The 17,699-nt window shown below is 49.6% G+C and overlaps 1 protein-coding gene across 24 annotated transcripts in view; it reads left to right on the top strand.

Annotated features, from left to right (window-relative positions):
* mypn (myopalladin) overlaps window positions 1-17,699 on the top strand; it is an 828,299-nt gene that overhangs the window by 459,112 nt on the left and 351,488 nt on the right. For all 24 annotated transcript variants that reach the window (XR_015079259.1, XR_015079260.1, XM_085994999.1 and 21 more), the window contains one exon: window positions 16,396-16,512. Coding sequence is in view for 22 of the 24 variants with exons in the window: in XM_085994999.1 (XP_085851125.1) it covers window positions 16,396-16,512 (117 nt within the window). In the remaining 2 variants the exon portion in view is untranslated. The remainder of the gene's footprint in view (window positions 1-16,395; window positions 16,513-17,699) is intronic.

The raw sequence follows: 17,699 nt of genomic DNA on the forward strand, positions 1-17,699 counted from the left end.
AAGGGGTGGAGTCGGGTTTTTCGAGCGGGAAACGGGAGCGACTGGGAGAAAAGAGGGCAGGAGCTCTGAAAAGAGGGCTCAGGAGGCGAATGGCTGCCGCATCCCATCCCGGGCTTCCAAACTCGGCCGCTGCCCTGTTCCTGGGACTAGGGACAGGGTCACTGGCAAGGCTTGGAAGCTAAGCAGAGCCAGGCCTGGTTAGTACCTGGAGGGGTGACCATCAGAGGAAGACCAGGTGCAGAAGGTCACGGAAGGAGCCCCGAGGAGGGGCGGTTGGTGAGAAGGTCACGGAAGGAGCCCCGGGAGGGGCGGCTGGTGAGCAGGCCCGGGCGTTGGGCTGAAGATTGTCGGACAGGAGGAATGGTGGCGCGCACAGACGCAGCGGCTTTGCTTCTCCCAGGACGGTGCTATTTACGTTTAATGTTAATGTTATTTGTACTGGACTCATGGGAGCTTGCAAGATCACATTTCGTTGTACATGTACTTGTGCATTGTACAATGACAATAAAGTTGAATTATTATTATTATTATTATTATTATTATTATTAGTAGCTCTGCATCCAGAACTCAAAGTGGGATTCAGTGATCGTGAAGAGAATTCAACGAAGGGGTTCGGAGTCGTAAGTCTTGCAGACATTATACATACCATGAGCTCCAACTTAAGCGCGCCAACGAAAGAGTGCACTCGAATTTGGACACAGGGACAGATTCTCCTTTGAATCCATGTAAATGGAGAATGTATGTTTATTATGTCTAGATTCATTCTAATGTATGCAAATGTCTAATTTAGTTCATTGACCTGTAATCTTCTTATACTGTCTGACGTTAAAACTATAAAGTAAGATAATTAGAATTAAGCCATTGTAGTAGTGATCTCCTTACTGGACTATAGAATACTGTCTACAACAGAGACCACATCTCACATATATCTAGAGAACCGTGAAGGGGTTACATTTTGGGGGCTCGTCCAGGATTGTGGTCTATTTATGTCAGTAAACTAACAGTATTGAATGCTCATTGCTAAGAGAGTGGTTTGTGGTTTCTACTGGGTTGTTTGAGCATAAAAGATGGATGTTATTGAGGTTGAAGCTTGGTGCAAACGGAAGCAGATAGCTACTACCCATGCTATTGTGCTGAATGGTGTTGCTAACGATGACCCTGATGATGTCTTGCTAAGGGCTCTGAATTGTGTCAAAGCCTTTGGAAAGGTTAGGATAGTTGAGCGCTGCTTGGATACAGCTACCAAGAAGCAGTTTGTGTTGATCCAGACATCAGAGAACCTGAGAGGTCATGGTTTACCTGAGGCAGTTGGGCTTTCTGAAGAGGCTGGTCCCTGGCCAGTTCAGTTTGTCCCTATTACTACTAAGGAAGAAGAAGGGTTTCAGACCAAGTTGTTGTCATTCTTGAGACAAGAAGGAAAGACTGTTGCTGATGTCAAAGGTCTGATAGGTCCTTCGGCCCTGGATATGAACACTCAGTTGGTCAGTGCCATTAGTTCTCTGGTGGATAAATGCACCAATCTGCCCTTCGAGGCTCAGGGATACCGTAAGCTCCGTATGTTCTCAGGAGTGAGACCAACTCCCAGTGGGGAAGAGGAGTACGACGCCTGGGCTGAGCAGACCCTGCCTCTGCTAGAGGAATGGCAGTGCAGTGACAATGTGAAGAGGCAGAGAATAGTAGAAAGCCTTAAGGGTCCTGCTGCTGACATTGTAAGATTCTTAAAGGCGCAGAACACCTCTGCTACTTCCTTTGACTACATGCAGGCTCTAGAAACTGCCTTTGGAACTACTGAAACCATTTCAGACTTGATGGTCAGATTCAGAAGCACATTCCAGTGTGAGGGAGAGAAGCTGTCCAGTTATCTGCTGAGAATAGACAAACTGCTGCATTGTATGTTACGGAAAAGAGGGATTGAGTTGCCTGAAATGAATCGATTCCGCATTGAACAGGTTGTGCGAGGTGCATTGCTCGAAGACGTGACTGCTCTTCGCATACGCATGACCCATAAGTTGCGAGATCCACCTACCTTCACTGAGCTGCTAAGGGAAGTCAGAGAGGAGGAGGATATGCTTCAGGCCCGGAATGTAGCAAAGAGTGCTGTGATGTCCAAGCTTGTGACTCCTGTTACAGTTCCTACTCCTAAGGTTGATGTCAACCCTGAGATGGAACAGCTGAAGAAGGAAATAAATGTCATGAGAGCCGAGGTGGCATATTTTCGGTCTAAGCCCAACACAGAAAGGGATGACGCACGGGTGCAAAAGGTTGAACACCCTGCGAAGTCTAACAGCAAAATGAATGATTCCTCTAAAGGATATCCCCATGAAGGAGATAGACCTGGAGTCTTTTGTTATAACTGTGGAAAGGATGGACATTTCAAGTGAGAATGTACAGGTGAGGAAAATCTAAAAAAAGTAAATGACCGTCTCATAAAACTTACCAAGAAGTCGGGAAACTACAAAGGGGCACAGTAACGGAACGGCCTGCTGTCCCTGTAGTTAAGACACGTTCCGCTAAGTGCAATAATAGACGAGGGGATATGAAAGACATCATACCTGAAGGTTTAGTAGGGCCGAGTTCTGCTGTATCAATACAGATTGAAGGCATTTATACTAAAGCTATCCTCGACACGGGTTCTCAGGTTACCATACTGTACAGATCCTTCTATGACTGATACCTGACGCATTTGCCGTTAACCCTAATCAGTCTTCTGCAGATCTGGGGCCTTAGTCCTGCTGATTACCCATATGATGGCTATTTGTCGCTGAGGTTGGAGTTCTTGGAAGCTGATGTAGGGACCACTGAGACCATTGATGCACTTGTGTTGGTTTGCCCTGACCCCATGGTGAAAGGTGAGGTTTCCATACTGGTTGGCAGTAATACACCCATAGTGAGACGACTCCTGACAATCTGCAAAGAGCAGGGAGGTGAAAACTTCTTGAGCACCAGACACATTCACCCTGTTTTCAAAAAGGCTTTTGAGAAACTGCCTGAACTTTCTTCCGACGTAGATGATAGCAAAAGAGGAACTGTATGGTACGTTCGAGCCAAACCTATCACCCTGCGTCCTGGAGGAGTGGCTAGAATCCCTGGGATACCAAAATTCCCTGGAACGCCAGGTACTGAAGCCATTCTGATAGAGTCACCTGATGATCCTGCAGAAGAGTCACGGTTTCCAAATGAGCTTCTGGTGAGACCAGAGTTGCAGACCCTGACAGCTGTGATGCCAAGGAGAGTTACAGTGACCGTGAGGAATATGTCAGGCAAAGGAATCACATTGAGGAAAGGAATGCCGATTGCGCATCTATTTCCTGTAAATGTACTGTCGTCACATGTGAAGGAAGAGTCCAAAGTTAACTCAACCGGAGATCTGACACCCTCCTCCTCCAACTTTGGAGATTCATTCGTTCCTAAAGAATGGAAGGACCGATTAGTCAGGAAGATGATGGAGAAGAGAGGAGTTTTCTCTACTCATGAGTTTGATGTTGGTTGTAGTAAGAGTACTCGCCATTCTATCAGAATTACCGAGGATAAACCCTTTCGGGAGAGGTCTCGACGGCTGGCACCAGCTGACATCGAAGCAGTGAGACAGCACCTGTCGCAGTTAAAAGAAGCTGAGATCATTACCGAGTCCAGGAGTCCTTATGCATCTCCTATAGTGGTGGTGAGGAAAAAGAACGGAAAGATTCGGATGTGTGTGGACTGTAGGACGCTTAACAGACGTACTATTCCCGACCAATACACCGTTCCAAGAATTGAGGATGCACTGGCTTGTCTTAATGGAAGCAAGTGGTTCAGTGTGTTGGATCTCAGAAATGGATACTACCAAATACCGATGAGTGAATCGGACAAAGAAAAGACAGCCTTTATATGTCCAGTTGGGTTCTACCAATTTGAAAGGATGCCACAGGGAGTTTCAGGCGCTCCAGCAACTTTTTAAAGAATAATGGAACAAACAGTTGGGGACATGAACTTGCTCGAAGTATTGGTGTACTTGGATGATATCATTGTGTTTGGGGCAACCCTTGAAGAACACGAAGCTCGGTTGCTGAAAGTGCTTGGTCGCTTGGAGGATGAAGGTCTCAAGCTATCATTGGACAAGTGTCAGTTTTGCCAAACATCCGTGTCCTATGTGGGGCATATTGTATCACAGGATGGAGTAGCCACAGATCCATCCAAGATCGAAGCTGTTACCACATGGCCCAAACCGAACACAGTGACTGCCTTGCGGTCATTTCTTGGGTTCTGCAGATATTACAGGCGCTTTGTGCAGGATTACTCCAAAGTGGCCCATCCTCTGAATCAGCTGCTGGCTGGTTACCTCCCACCAGCCGAGAGGAAGAAAAAGGCTAAAGGTAAAGAGAACAAGGACTACTTCAAACCCTCTGAGCCTTTTGGTGTTAGATGGGATGAGAAATGCGAAGAGGCCTTCCACACCTTAAAGCAAAGTCTTACTCAAGCCCCGTGTTGGCTTTTGCAAACCCACAGCTGCCATATGTGCTACACGTGGATGCCAGTCAAGAAGGGTTGGGTGGTGTGTTGTATCAGGACCAAGGAGCAGGGCTGAGACCCGTAGCGTTCATCAGTCGCAGTCTTACGCCATCAGAGCGTAACTACCCAGCGCATAAGCTAGAATTCTTGGCGTTGAAGTGGGGGGTGGTGGATAAGCTGCAGGATTATCTGTATGGAGCGAAGTTTGAAGTGAGGACAGACAATAATCCATTAACCTATGTGTTGACTTCGGCAAAACTTGATGCCACCGGCCACCGCTGGCTTGCTGCACTATCTGCTTATGACTTTAGTCTCAGGTACAGACCTGGGAACCAGAACATTGACGCAGATGCTCTGTCTCGTCGCCCACACTACCAGAAACCAGAGTGGAAAGATGTTGCTTCAGCAGATGTGAAAGTAATGTGTCAGATGTCCGTGGTATCTGGACCAAAGAAGTCATTTCATGCCCGAGAGATTGACCACTTGGGAGCGCCAATGCATGCTGTTCCCCAGGCATTTTGCAACCTTTCCAGTTTGGATGTACAAAACTTACCCATGTTGTGTTCATCTGAAATATCCAAAGCACAACAGGAGGATCCCTGTATTCATGAGGTGTTTTCAGCTCTCCGTCTGGGTGATATTACACGGATCGACAAAACAAAACATCCTGACTGTCGTCTGCTCCTAAGAGAATGGGACCACTTGGAAATTAAAGAGGGAGTGTTGTGTAGAATCACTCACCCACCCACTAAACCATGTCATTCACAGTTGGTCCTGCCTGAAAAGTACAGGGAAATAGTGATGAAGTCTTTGCATGATGACGCAGGTCATCTGGGAGTAGATAAGACCTATGGGTTGGTCAAGGACAGATTCTATTGGCCGCGTATGAAGTCTGCGGTTGAGGAGTTCTGCAAGTCCTGTGCACGTTGTGTCCAGAGAAAGACTTTACCTAAAAGAGTTGCTCCTCTGTTTCACATGCAAAGTGATGGACCTCTAGACCTTGTCTGTATGGATTTTCTGTCCATCGAACCCGATTCCAGCAATACTGCAAATGTCTTGGTCATTACAGATCATTATACTCGCTACGCCCAAGCTTTTCCCACAAAGGATCAGAAAGCATCCACCGTTGCCAAAGTGTTGTGGGAGAAATACTTCATCCACTATGGACTGCCAAAGCGAATACACAGTGATCAAGGTAGAGACTTTAAAGTAGACTTATACATGAGTTGTTGTCCATGCTCGGGATTGAGAAGTCAAGAACAACTCCATACCATCCTCAGGGAGATCCTCAACCTGAGCGGTTTAACCGTACTTTGTTAGACATGCTTGGAACACTGGATTCAAAGCGAAAGAACAAGTGGAATCGGCACATTGGACATCTTGTTCATTCTTATAATTGTACCTGAAATGACGCTACTGGTTTTTCACCGTACTACCTCATGTTTGGACGTGAAGCGAGGATGCCGGTGGATTTGTGTTTCGGAGTATCCAGTGATGGCACATCACAGAGAACTTACCTCAAGTATGTATCTGACATGAGAAAGGAATTGCAAGCTGCTTATGAACTTGCTGAGTCTGTTTCTGCCAAACAGAATAAAGGAAATAAGCAGAGGTATGACCAGAAGATCTGTTTTTCCCAACTCATGCCTGGTGACTGAGTTCTCATACGGGACCTAGGACTTCAAGGGAAACATAAGTTAGCAGACCGCTGGGCTTCTACACCTTACATTGTTGAAAGTCAAATGTCACAACTACCTGTGTTTCGGCTAAAACCTGCAGGTGGGAATGGACCCATAAAAATACTGCACCGGAATCATATCCTGCCATTGGGACAGCAAGTGCGTCTGGATCCACCAGCGGATAATGAGCCGACACCTAGTAGGAGAACCCTGCAGAGAGGAAGAAGGAAAAAAACGAGAAACCAGGAAAACTTTGTTCCAGAAGACAGAAAATCCATGACACAGTGTGTGGATCATGAGGAACCTGATGAGTCGGAAGATGAAGAATGGGATCTATGGTACGACCTCCTAGAAAGACGCATAAGACAGAATCTGGATGAATTGTCTGAACTATTTAGCTCAGACTTGGACATGGTCTGGGAAGAACCAGATGCTTCCGAGAAGGAGATAAAAGAGACTGAAAGGCATGATAACAAAGGAACCAACGCCTCCAACGTAGTTGAAGGAACTGAAGACCGGGTATCCGAAATAAGGAGCTCACAGCGAGTTAAGAAGGTTCCTGAAAGATTGACATACAGTACACTAGGAGTGCCAAGTGTAATAATAGCCCCTACGGTTCGATATGTTACCTCCCTTTATACATGGTTGGGAAGCATGCAACCACTTATGTGTAAAGTTCATTAGTCATGGGGACATGCCTATATTTGGTAGGGGGGGAGTGTAATACCCACTGGAAATGTTATGTACGCTAAGTATGGTTATCAATCTTTAACTTAGACACTGTATTATCATTGTTATAAATCCCTGGGTTAAAGTTGCCCATGTGAAGGTACGGCAAGAACTTTTAAGGACACAATGTGACTAAGAGCAGACTTTCCATAATTCTGCACCAGTATCAACTGTTGCAGACAGTGAGGCTGCACAGTCTCCAGGCAGAAACCCCAGGAGGAAGGGGTGGAGTCGGGTTTTTCGAGCGGGAAACGGGAGTGACTGGAAGAAAAGAGGGCAGGAGCTCTGAAAAGAGGGCTCAGGAGGCAAATGGCTGCCGCATCCCGTCCCGGGCTTCCAAACTCGGCCGCCGCCCTTCGTATTAGTAGCTCTGCATCCAGAACTCAAAGTGGGATTCAGTGATCGTGAAGAGAATTCAACGAAGGGGTTCGGAGTCGTAAGTCTTGCAAACATTATACATACCATGAGCTCCAACTTAAGCGTGCCAACGAAAGAGTGCACTCGAATTTGGACACAGGGACAGATTCTCCTTTGAATCCATGTAAATGGAGAATGTGTGGCGACACACCACCACTGGACATAATCCGCTCACGGCGGCACGGACAGTTTAAGCAGACGCCCCCAGCCGGGGGCCCTCTACTCCAGCAACTTGTTTCCCGCAGGGACAGGCTGCCGGGAGCACTTCCTGTCTGGGGAGTATTTAAGTGGTTGCGCGGTCTTTTCCAGTTCCTCTTTGCCATGAGGTTGATTAAAGCAGTTGAGTTTAACTAACTCTGGTCTCGACTCCCACGTTTGCCGCGGTATCTCAACACTGGTGACCCCGACGCTCAGGACGAATCCTAAGCTAGCATGGCGGATACAAACGCAGTCACGGTTAAACTACCGGACTTTTGGGAGAACCTGGCCGAAGCCTGGTTTGTTCAAGCCGAGTCCAGATTCCGGCTGAAACACATTACAGTCGACGCCACGAAGTACGACTACCTCGTTGCCTCTCTCACCTACGCCACAGTCCCCAAGGTTTGGGCAGCGCTGCAGGATCCACCACTGGAAGGCAAGTACGAACATCTGAAGGCTGCGCTCCTTAAAAAATTTCAAACATCCTCTTACCAGCGCAACTGCCAGCTCCTCGACCTCCCCGGCCTTGGTGATGCTTCACCGTTGGATCTGCTCTCCCACATGCTGCCCTCTCGGACGACAAAAACACCGGCGCCCTCTTTCGCACGCTTTTCATTCGGCAGCTCCCCGCCAGCATCCGCCCGCTCATTGTGGAATCTGGCTCTACGGACCTGAATGACATAGCCGAAAAGGCCGACTGGCTGCTCTCTGTGCAGTCCGCCCGCGACGTCGCGCCCGACCTCACGGCAATGACCACGCGGTCTTCCCGGCTCACTAGGCCCGACCGCCCTACCACTCTGGGTCACTGCTACTACCACACCCGTTTTGGCACTAGGGCCCAACGCTGCACGCCACCGTGCACTTTCAAACCTCCCCCCCCCGCACCGGCCCCCACGATGGCCGCGGGACAAAAGGGGCCTCTACTGTACGTCACCGACGACAGCACCAACCGCTGATTTCTGTGCGACACAGGGGCCCAGCACAGCATCACCCCCGCCTCCGCCCTCGAAATCCAACGCGACGCACGGGGTATCACGCTGGCCGCAGCCAACGGCTCTGACATCCGTACATATGGCACCCGCATGGTCACGCTCGACCTCGCAGGCCGCCGCTACCGCTGGGAGTTCCTCACAGCCAGGGTACTCTGCCCACTCATCGGCGCCGACTTCCTACGCGCCCACGGCCTCCTTGTCGACATTCCGAGGCACTGCCTCGTCGACATCAACACTATGGCCCCCATCCCTGGTGCATTTACCCCGGTCCGTTCGGCCGGCCTGACGACCTACTGCCTCGCCAGAGCCACGGACGACTACTCGGCACTTCTAGCCAAGTTTCCCGCCCTCACTAACCCGACCTTGTCGGCCAAAGCCGCCAAACACGGTGTGGGACACTATATCCTCACCACCGGCCCCCCGGTTTCTGCCCACGCCCGCAGACTCAACCCGGCCAAGCTGGAAATTGCACGGGCCGAGTTCACCACCATGGAACAACTCGGCATCATCCGCCGCTCCAGCAGCCCTTGGGCCTCGCCCCTCCACATCGCCCCCAAGCCCGGCGGAGGCTGGCGCCCTTGCGGGGACTACCGCCACCTCAACGATGCCACCACCCCCGACCGATACCCGGTGCCGCACATCCAGGACTTCTCGGCCCGACTGGCCGGACGAACCGTCTTATCCAAGGTCGACCTGGTGCGCAGTTACCACCAAGTCCCCGTACACCCCACGGACATCCCCAAAACGGCCGTCATCACCCCATTCGGCCTGTTCGAGTTCCTGAGGATGCCCTTCGGCCTCAAGAATGCAGCCCAGGCTTTCCAGCGCCTTATGGACTCAGTCCTCCGGGACCTGAACTTCCTATTCGTCTATCTAGACGACATTCTCGCGGCCAGCTCCTCCCAACAGGAACACCTCGAACACATTCGCATCCTGTTCGGGCGCGTAGCCCAACATGGGCTCATCCTCAGCCCGGCGAAGTGCCAATTCGGCCTAACCGAGATCGATTTTCGCGGTCACCACATCACCCCTGCTGGGGCCGTCCCCCTGCCCAACAAGGTGCAGGCCGTCCAGCAATTCCCCCGCCCCAACACCATCAAGGGCCTCCAGGAGTTCCTCGGGATGGTGAACTTCTACAACAGGTTCATCCCCAGAGCTGCAGCCCTCATGAAGCCCCTATACGACTCCCTCCGAGGTAAATCCGGCAAGATGGCCGTAGCCTGGACCACTGACACGTCAGCCGCCTTCGACGCCAACAAAAACGCGCTCGCCAACGGCACCCTGCTCGCGCACCCGAGGGCCGATGCCCGGGTCGCGCTCACCACCGACGCCTCCGACCACGCGGTCGGAGCCGCGATCGAGCAGTGGGTCAATGACGCGTGGCAGCCACTTGCCTTCTACAGCCGCCAACTGCGCCCCCCGGAGGTCAAATACTCTACTTTCGACCGCGAGCTTCTCGCGCTCCACCTGTCGGTCCGCCATTTCAGGTTCCTCCTGGAGGGCCGCCCCTTCACCGCGTACGTGGACCACAAGCCGCTCACATACGCGATGGCCAAGCACACCGAACCCTGGTCCGCTAGGCAGCAACGCCAGCTCGCGGCCGTGTCCGAGTTTACTATGGACATCCAGCACGTCTCCGGTAGAGACAACATCGTCGCCGACTGCCTTTCCCGTCCCGCCATCTGCGCGAATCGCCTCGCGGTCGACTACGCGCAACTAGCAGCGGCCCAGCTCACGGACCCAGACCTCCTCTCGGCGGCTACCAGCCTGCCAGGGCTACGCCTAGCCAAGGTCGCGCACGGGCCCGAAGCCACGGCAGTCACTTGCGACGTCTCACTCGGCCAACCCAGGCCGGTCATCCCTGCAACCTGGCGCCGCCGCATCTTCGACGCGCTACACGCGCTCTCCCATCCGGGTGCCCGCGCATCCGTCAAACTCCTCTCCCAGCGTTTCGTCTGGCGCGGCCTCAGCAAAGATGTTCGGACTTGGGCCACCTCCTGCCTCGCCTGCCAATGGGCTAAGGTACAGCTACACACAAAATCACCCCTGGGAGACTTCGAGGTACCCAGCCGCCGCTTCGACCACGTACATGTCGACATCGTCGGTACTCTGCCGCCATCGCAAGGCCAAACTTATCTCCTCACGATGGTCAACCGCTACACACACTGGCCTGAGGCAGTGCCACTGCCCTCCACCACCACAGCCGACATCGCCAGGGCGTTCGTTAACACCTGGGTCGCAAGGTTCGGCGTACCAGCCGACATAACCTCCGACAGAGGCACCCAGTTCACCTCCGAACTCTGGACGGCCACAGCACGCAACCTCGGGGTGACGCTCCACCGAACCACGGCGTACCACCCCCAGGCCAATGGGCTTTGTGAACGCTTCCACAGGTCACTCAAGGCCTCACTCCGCGCTGGCCTGCAGGACAGTACCTGGACTGACCACCTACCGTGGGTGCTACTAGGCCTACGCACCGCGGTCAAGGAAGATCTCCAGTCCTCGGCAGCGGAGTTAGTCTACGGACAACCGCTGCGCGTCCCAGGCGAATTCCTTCCGGAGGCTACCACGCCTTGGTCGGCCGAACAGCAGCGGCTCAACTCTTTCTCTTCTGCTCAACAGTTCGCCCCACTTCCGGTCAACCGACACGGTGAACTCGCACCTCACGTCCTGCCAAACTTACAGCAGGCACGCTTCGTCTTCGTGCGACACGACGCGCACCGCGGACCCCTGCGACCACCGTACGACGGACCGTACGAGGTACTACAAACCAGGGACAAGGTCTTCAAGCTGCGACTTGGCGACAGGGTCGACACAGTCTCCATCGACCGGCTCAAACCAGCACACACAGAACCAGGGGAACGGGTCCCCGTGGCCCGACCTCCAACAAGAGGCCGTCCCGCCAGCAAGCCAGCACAGCCGGCGGCGAACCGCCCGGCCCCACCAACTAGACCGGCGGCCACTCAGGGCCGCTCCAGCAGAACCATTAGACCACCGTCACGACTCGTTCACTCCTCCTAAGTGGATTCTGGGGGAGCTCTGTGGCGCCACGCCACCACTAGACATAATCCGCTCACGGCGGCACGGACAGTTTAAGCAGGCGCCCCCAGCCGGGGGCCCTCTACTCCAGCAATTTGTTTCCCGCAGGGCCAGGCTGCCGGGAGCACTTCCTGTCTAGGGAGTATTTAAGTGGTTGCGCGGTCTTTTCCAGTTCCTCTTTGCCATGAGGTTGATTAAAGCAGTTGTGTTTAACTAACTCTGGTCTCGACTCCCACGTTTGCCGCGGTATCTCAACAAATGTATGTTTATTATGTCTAGATTCATTCTAATGTATGCAAATGTCTAATTTAATTCATTGACCTGTAATCTTCTTATACTGTCTGACGTTAAAACTATAAAGTAAGATAATTAGAATTAAGCCATTGTAGTAGTGATCTCCTTACTGGACTATAGAATACTGTCTACAACAGAGACCACATCTCACATATATCTAGAGAACCGTGAAGGGGTTACAGTTAAATGGCTGAAAACCTTTTTTTTCCAAAATAGTCTGAATCTGAAAAAAGAATTTGTGACTCTTTTGTCATTCTGGATTTTCTTCCCTTACTCCTCTGTTCAAGCCAAGGACTTACACTGGGCTGCTGTTCCCAAAGTGGTGCCAGCCCTCTCAAGGATCCTTTCTTTATATTGTAGAGCTGGACAATGCATGTCATTGAGAGCCATTCTGCTATACTTATCTATGGTCCAGAGCCTGTTGGACAATGATCAGGAACAGAAGCCCTTGCCAATTTTTGCTTGCCTTGATCTGGGGACTGAGGCCTATTCTAACCGACATCCATCAACCCAACAGATCAGGAGTCAAATTTGGAACCTTCCTAATCTGTGTGGGTCAGTGCCCAGGATGCAGTGCATTTAACCACTGAACCATGGGTGGGGGGCAGAATTAGCAACCTTTAATTTTAGTAGAAGTGTCTCCTATGAAGGGTTCACAAATGCACTCTACCTTCAGCTGGGTACTTTACAGGAAACTCTACGGGCAAACAATTGTGACCTTCTTTGCAAATGCGATGATGGCTTACTGCAAATAGTTCACATCTTAAGAACATAAGAAATAGGACCAGGAGTAGGCCATTTGGCCCTTCGAGCCTGCTCTGCATTCAATAAGATCATGGCTGATCTTCTACCTCATCTGCACTATCCCCATATCCCTTACTTCCCTTAATATTCAAAATCTATCGATCTCTATCTTGAATATACTCAACAACTGAGCCTCCACAGCCCTCTGAGGTAAAGAATTCCAAAGATTCACCACCATCTGAGTGAAGAAATTTCTCCTCATCTCAGTCCTAATTCGCCAACCCCTTATTCCAAGACTGTGACTCCCAGTTCTAGACTCCCCAGCCAGGGGAAACATCCTCCCTGCATCTACCCTGTCAAGCGCTAAGAATTTTGTATGTTTCAATGAGATCACCTCTCATTCTTCTACACTCTAGAGATTATAGGCCTAGTCTACTCAATCTCCCCTCATAGGACAATCCCCCCATCCCAGGAACCAGTCTGGTGAACCTTTGTTGCACTCCCTCTATGGCAAACATATCCTTTCTTAGGTAAGGAGACCAAAACTGTACACAATACTCCAGGTATGGTCTCACCAGGACCCTATATAATTGCAGTAAGACGTCTTTACTCTTATACTCAAATCCTCTTTTAATAAAGGCCAAAATACCATTTGCTTTCCTAATTGCTTGCTGTACCTGCATGTTAACTTTCAGTGATTCGTGTACGAGGACACCCAGGTCCCTCTGGAAACCAACATTTCACAATCTCTCACCATTTGAAAAATACTCTGCTTTTCTATTTTTCCTACCAAAGTGGATAACTTCACATTTCTCCACATTATATTCCATTTGCCATGTTCTTGCCCACTCACTTAGCCTGTCTCTAACCCCTTGAAGCCTCCTTGCATCCTCCTCACAACTTACATTCCCACCCAGCTTTGTATCATCAGCAAACTTGGATATATTACATTTGGTCCCCTCATCCAAATCATTGATGTAGATTGTGAATAGCTGAGGCCCAAGCACTGATCCTTGCGGTACCCCACTAGTTACAGCCTGCCAACCCGAAAATGACCCGTTTATTCCTGCTCTCTGTTTTCTGCCCGTTAAACAATCCTCAATCCATGCTAGTATATTACCCCAAATCCCATGAGCCCTAATTTTGTTTAATAACCTCTTGTGTGGCACCTTATCGAATGCCTTCTGAAAATCCAAATACACCACATCCACTGGTTCCTCCTTATCTATTCTACTAGTTACAACCTCAAAAAACTCTAACAGATTTGTCAAACACGATTTCCCTTTCATGAATCCATGTTGACTCTGCCCAATCCTATTATTATTTTCTAAGTGCCTTGTTACCACGTAGGTTCTAGCATTTTCCCTACTATTGATGTCAGGCTAACTGGTCTGTAGTTCCCCGTTTTCTCTCTCCCTCCTTTCTTAAATCTTCTCCCTGTACATTACGTACGGTCCATGCAGATCGCAGAATTTATAAAATGGCTTATGACTGTCATAACAGCTTCTAAAACATCTGGAAAAAACATATATAGTTCAGGGATTAACTGAATGATCACACTTCCGAATGGCCCTTCATGGTGTTACGTTGTTTGTTAAATACTAAACACAAAAAAATGTCATTGTTTGTATCAAATGCTCATTACCTGATTACGTTATTTTAATTGATAAATATGAAGAACCTAGGATGCATTTTTGTAATATCAGTCACTAAGCAAATGGCAATAAATGAGATGTGTAATTAAGATAAAAAAGCAAAATACTGTGGATGCTGGAAATCTGAAATAAAAACAGAAAATGCTGGAAGTACTCAGCAGGTCAGGCAGCATCTGTGGAGAGAGAAACAGAGTTAACGTTTCAGGTTGATGACCTTTTGTCAGAACTGGAAATAGTTAGAGATGTAATAGATTTTAAACAAGTACAGAGGCTGGGAAAGCGGGGAGGGGAGGACCAGGGTATCGTGGAGGGAACGGTCCGCTCAGATCGCTCCCTGCGTGACACCCTGGTCCACTCCTCAATCACCCCCAACACCCCCTCCTCTTCCTATGGCACCTTCCCTTGCAAGTGCAGGAAATGCAACACCTGCCCTTTTACCTCCTCCCTTCCCACTGTCCAGGGCACCAAACATTTCTTCCAGGTGAAACAGCATTTTACTTGTACTCCTTGCAATTTAGTATACTGTATTCGCTGCTCACGATGGGGTCTCCTCTACATTGGGGAGATCAAACGCAGATTGGATGACCGCTTTGCGGAACACCTCGGTTCAGTCCATAAGGGTGACCGCAAGCTTGCGGTTGCTTGTCATTTTAATTCTCTACTCCACGCCCACTCTGACCTCTCGCTCTTCGGCCTCCTCCACTGTTCCAACGAAGCTCAACGTAAGCTCGAGGAACAGCACCTCATCTTTCGATTAGGCACTTTACAGCCTTCTGGACTCAACATTGAGTTCAACTATTTCAGGCCATAACCTCGGCCCCTAATTTTTCAGATGGCAGCTGTTGATAAGGCAACCATTCCCATTTACACCTCTTCTAGACTCATCTTCTTTTTCTTTACCTGTCCCATTACCATCTCCTTTTTCTTATTACAATCAACCTTTTGTCATTTAACCACTCCTGCCTTCCACCCTATCACAGACCGTTCCTTTTATTCTTTCCTCCTCTCTCCCCTTTCCCTGCCTCTATACTTGTTTAAAATCTGTTAGCTCTCTAACTTTTTCCAGTTCTGACCAAAGGTCATCGACCTGAAACGTTAACTCTGTTTCTCTCTCCACAGATGTGTAATTAAGATGCTCATTTATCTATGTAATAGTCAACAAGCACACATGTCCCTTAAGGGTGATGAACTATACATACAGGAACAGAAGTAGGTCATTCAGCTCCTTGATCTTGCTCTGCCATTCAACTCAATCATGACTGATCTATACCTCAACTCCATTTACCCACCTTAGCTCCATATTCCTTGATACCTCACCTAAAAGATTATCCCAGCATCTACAGCCTTTTGGGGCCGAGAATTCCAGATTTATACTACCCTATGTGTGTAAAAGTGCTTCTTGATTTCACTCCTAAATGGCCTAGCTCTAATTTTAAGATCTTGTCCCCTCGTTCTTAATTCCCCCACCAGAGGAAATGGTTTCTCCATATCTACCTTATCAAATCCTTTTAACATTTTAAACACTTCAATCAGATCACCCCACAAGCTTTTATACTCAAGGGAATAGAAATCACATTTATGCAACCAGTCCTCTTAATTTAACTCTTTCAGCCAGTGCATCATTCTAGTGAATCTGCGCTGCACCTGCTCCAAGACCAATATATTCTTCCTGAGGTGTGGTTTTACGGTACTGTAAAACTGAAGCGTAACTTCCACCCCTTTGTATTCCATCCCCCTTGAGATAAATTCCACCATTCCATTAGCCTTTTTGATTTCTTTTTGTAACTTTCCATTAGCTTTACTTCACTCATTACTTGAACTCCCAAATCTCTTTGCTCCTCCACAGTTTATAGTTTCTCACCATTTATAAAATAATCCAATTTATCCACTACTTGCATCAGATATAGGCATCCACAAGGTTAGTTATTTAAAAATGCGCCTGGACTTGACCTGAACTTACATGTAGCACCGACTATGGCCTATTTAAGTGTTCATATTTCATTGTGTAAAAATAGGCATGGTTAATTCTAATATGATTACTGGGAAGAGGCCACACAAAGCAGAAAATCGTGACTGGTGGGATTCACTGACATGTTGTTATATGAATACATTCTTGAGGATTGGCTGTAAAGCATCAGTAATATATTTGAATCTTTTTAGAGGAGATCTGCACCCTAGTAATTGCTGAGGCTTTCCCTGAAGACTCTGGGACGTTTACTTGTACAGCCAGCAACAAGTATGGCACCATGTCGAGCACTGCTCACCTCTCTGTCCACGGTAGGTCTTCAATCTTTCTTTAATGTTACATTACTACATTATAGGTTTTGTGCTTCAAATTGAAATAAAAAAGATGCTAATTTTTTAAAAACTGTTTCAGGATAAACAGCAGTCACACGGGATTTGGCAGCAGTCACACGGGATTTGGCAGCAGTCACACGGGATTTGGCAGCAGTCCCACGGGATTAGGCAGCAGTCCCATGGGATTAGGCAGCGGTCACATGGGATTAGGCAGCGGTCACATGGGATTAGGCAGTGGTCCCACGGGATTAGGCAGCAGTCCCATGGGATTAGGCAGCGGTCACATGGGATTAGGCAGTGGTCCCACGGGATTAGGCAGCAGTCCCATGGGATTAGGCAGCAGTCCCATGGGATTAGGCAGCGGTCACATGGGATTAGGCAGCGGTCACATGGGATTAGGCAGCGGTCACATGGGATTAGGCAGCAGCCCCACGAGATTAGACAGCAGCCCCATGAGATTAGGCAGCAGCCCCATGAGATTAGACAGCAGTCCCATGAGATTAGGCAGCAGTCCCATGAGATTAGGCAGCAGTCCCATGAGATTAGGCAGCAGCCCCATGAGATTAGGCAGCAGTCCCATGAGATTAGACAGCAGCCCCATGGGATTAGACAGCAGTCCCATGAGATTAGGCAGCAGTCCCATGAGATTAGGCAGCAGTCCCATGAGATTAGACAGCAGCCCCACGAGATTAGACAGCGGTCCCACGGGATTAGACAGCAGTCCCATGGGATTAGGCAGCAGTCCCATGGGATTAGACAGCGGTCCCACGGGATTAGGCAGCAGTCCCATGGGATTAGGCAGCAGTCCCATGGGATTAGACAGCAGCCCCACGAGATTAGACAGCGGTCCCACGGGATTAGGCAGCAGTCCCATGGGATTAGACAGCAGTCCCATGAGATTAGACAGCAGTCCCATGAGATTAGGCAGCAGTCCCTCGGGATTAGACAGCAGTCCCATGAGATTAGACAGCAGCCCCACGGGATTAGACAGCAGTCCCATGAGATTAGACAGCAGCCCCATGGGATTAGACAGCAGCCCCACGAGATTAGACAGCAGCCCCACGGGATTAGACAGCAGCCCCACGGGATTAGACAGCAGCCCCACGGGATTAGACAGCAGCCCCACGGGATTAGACAGCAGTCCCACGGGATTAGACAGCGGCCCC

This window comes from Somniosus microcephalus, chromosome 8 (genome assembly GCF_052327205.1).
Source record: "Somniosus microcephalus isolate GS21.2 chromosome 8, FLI_Smic_1.0, whole genome shotgun sequence".
NCBI lineage: Eukaryota > Metazoa > Chordata > Chondrichthyes > Squaliformes > Somniosidae > Somniosus > Somniosus microcephalus.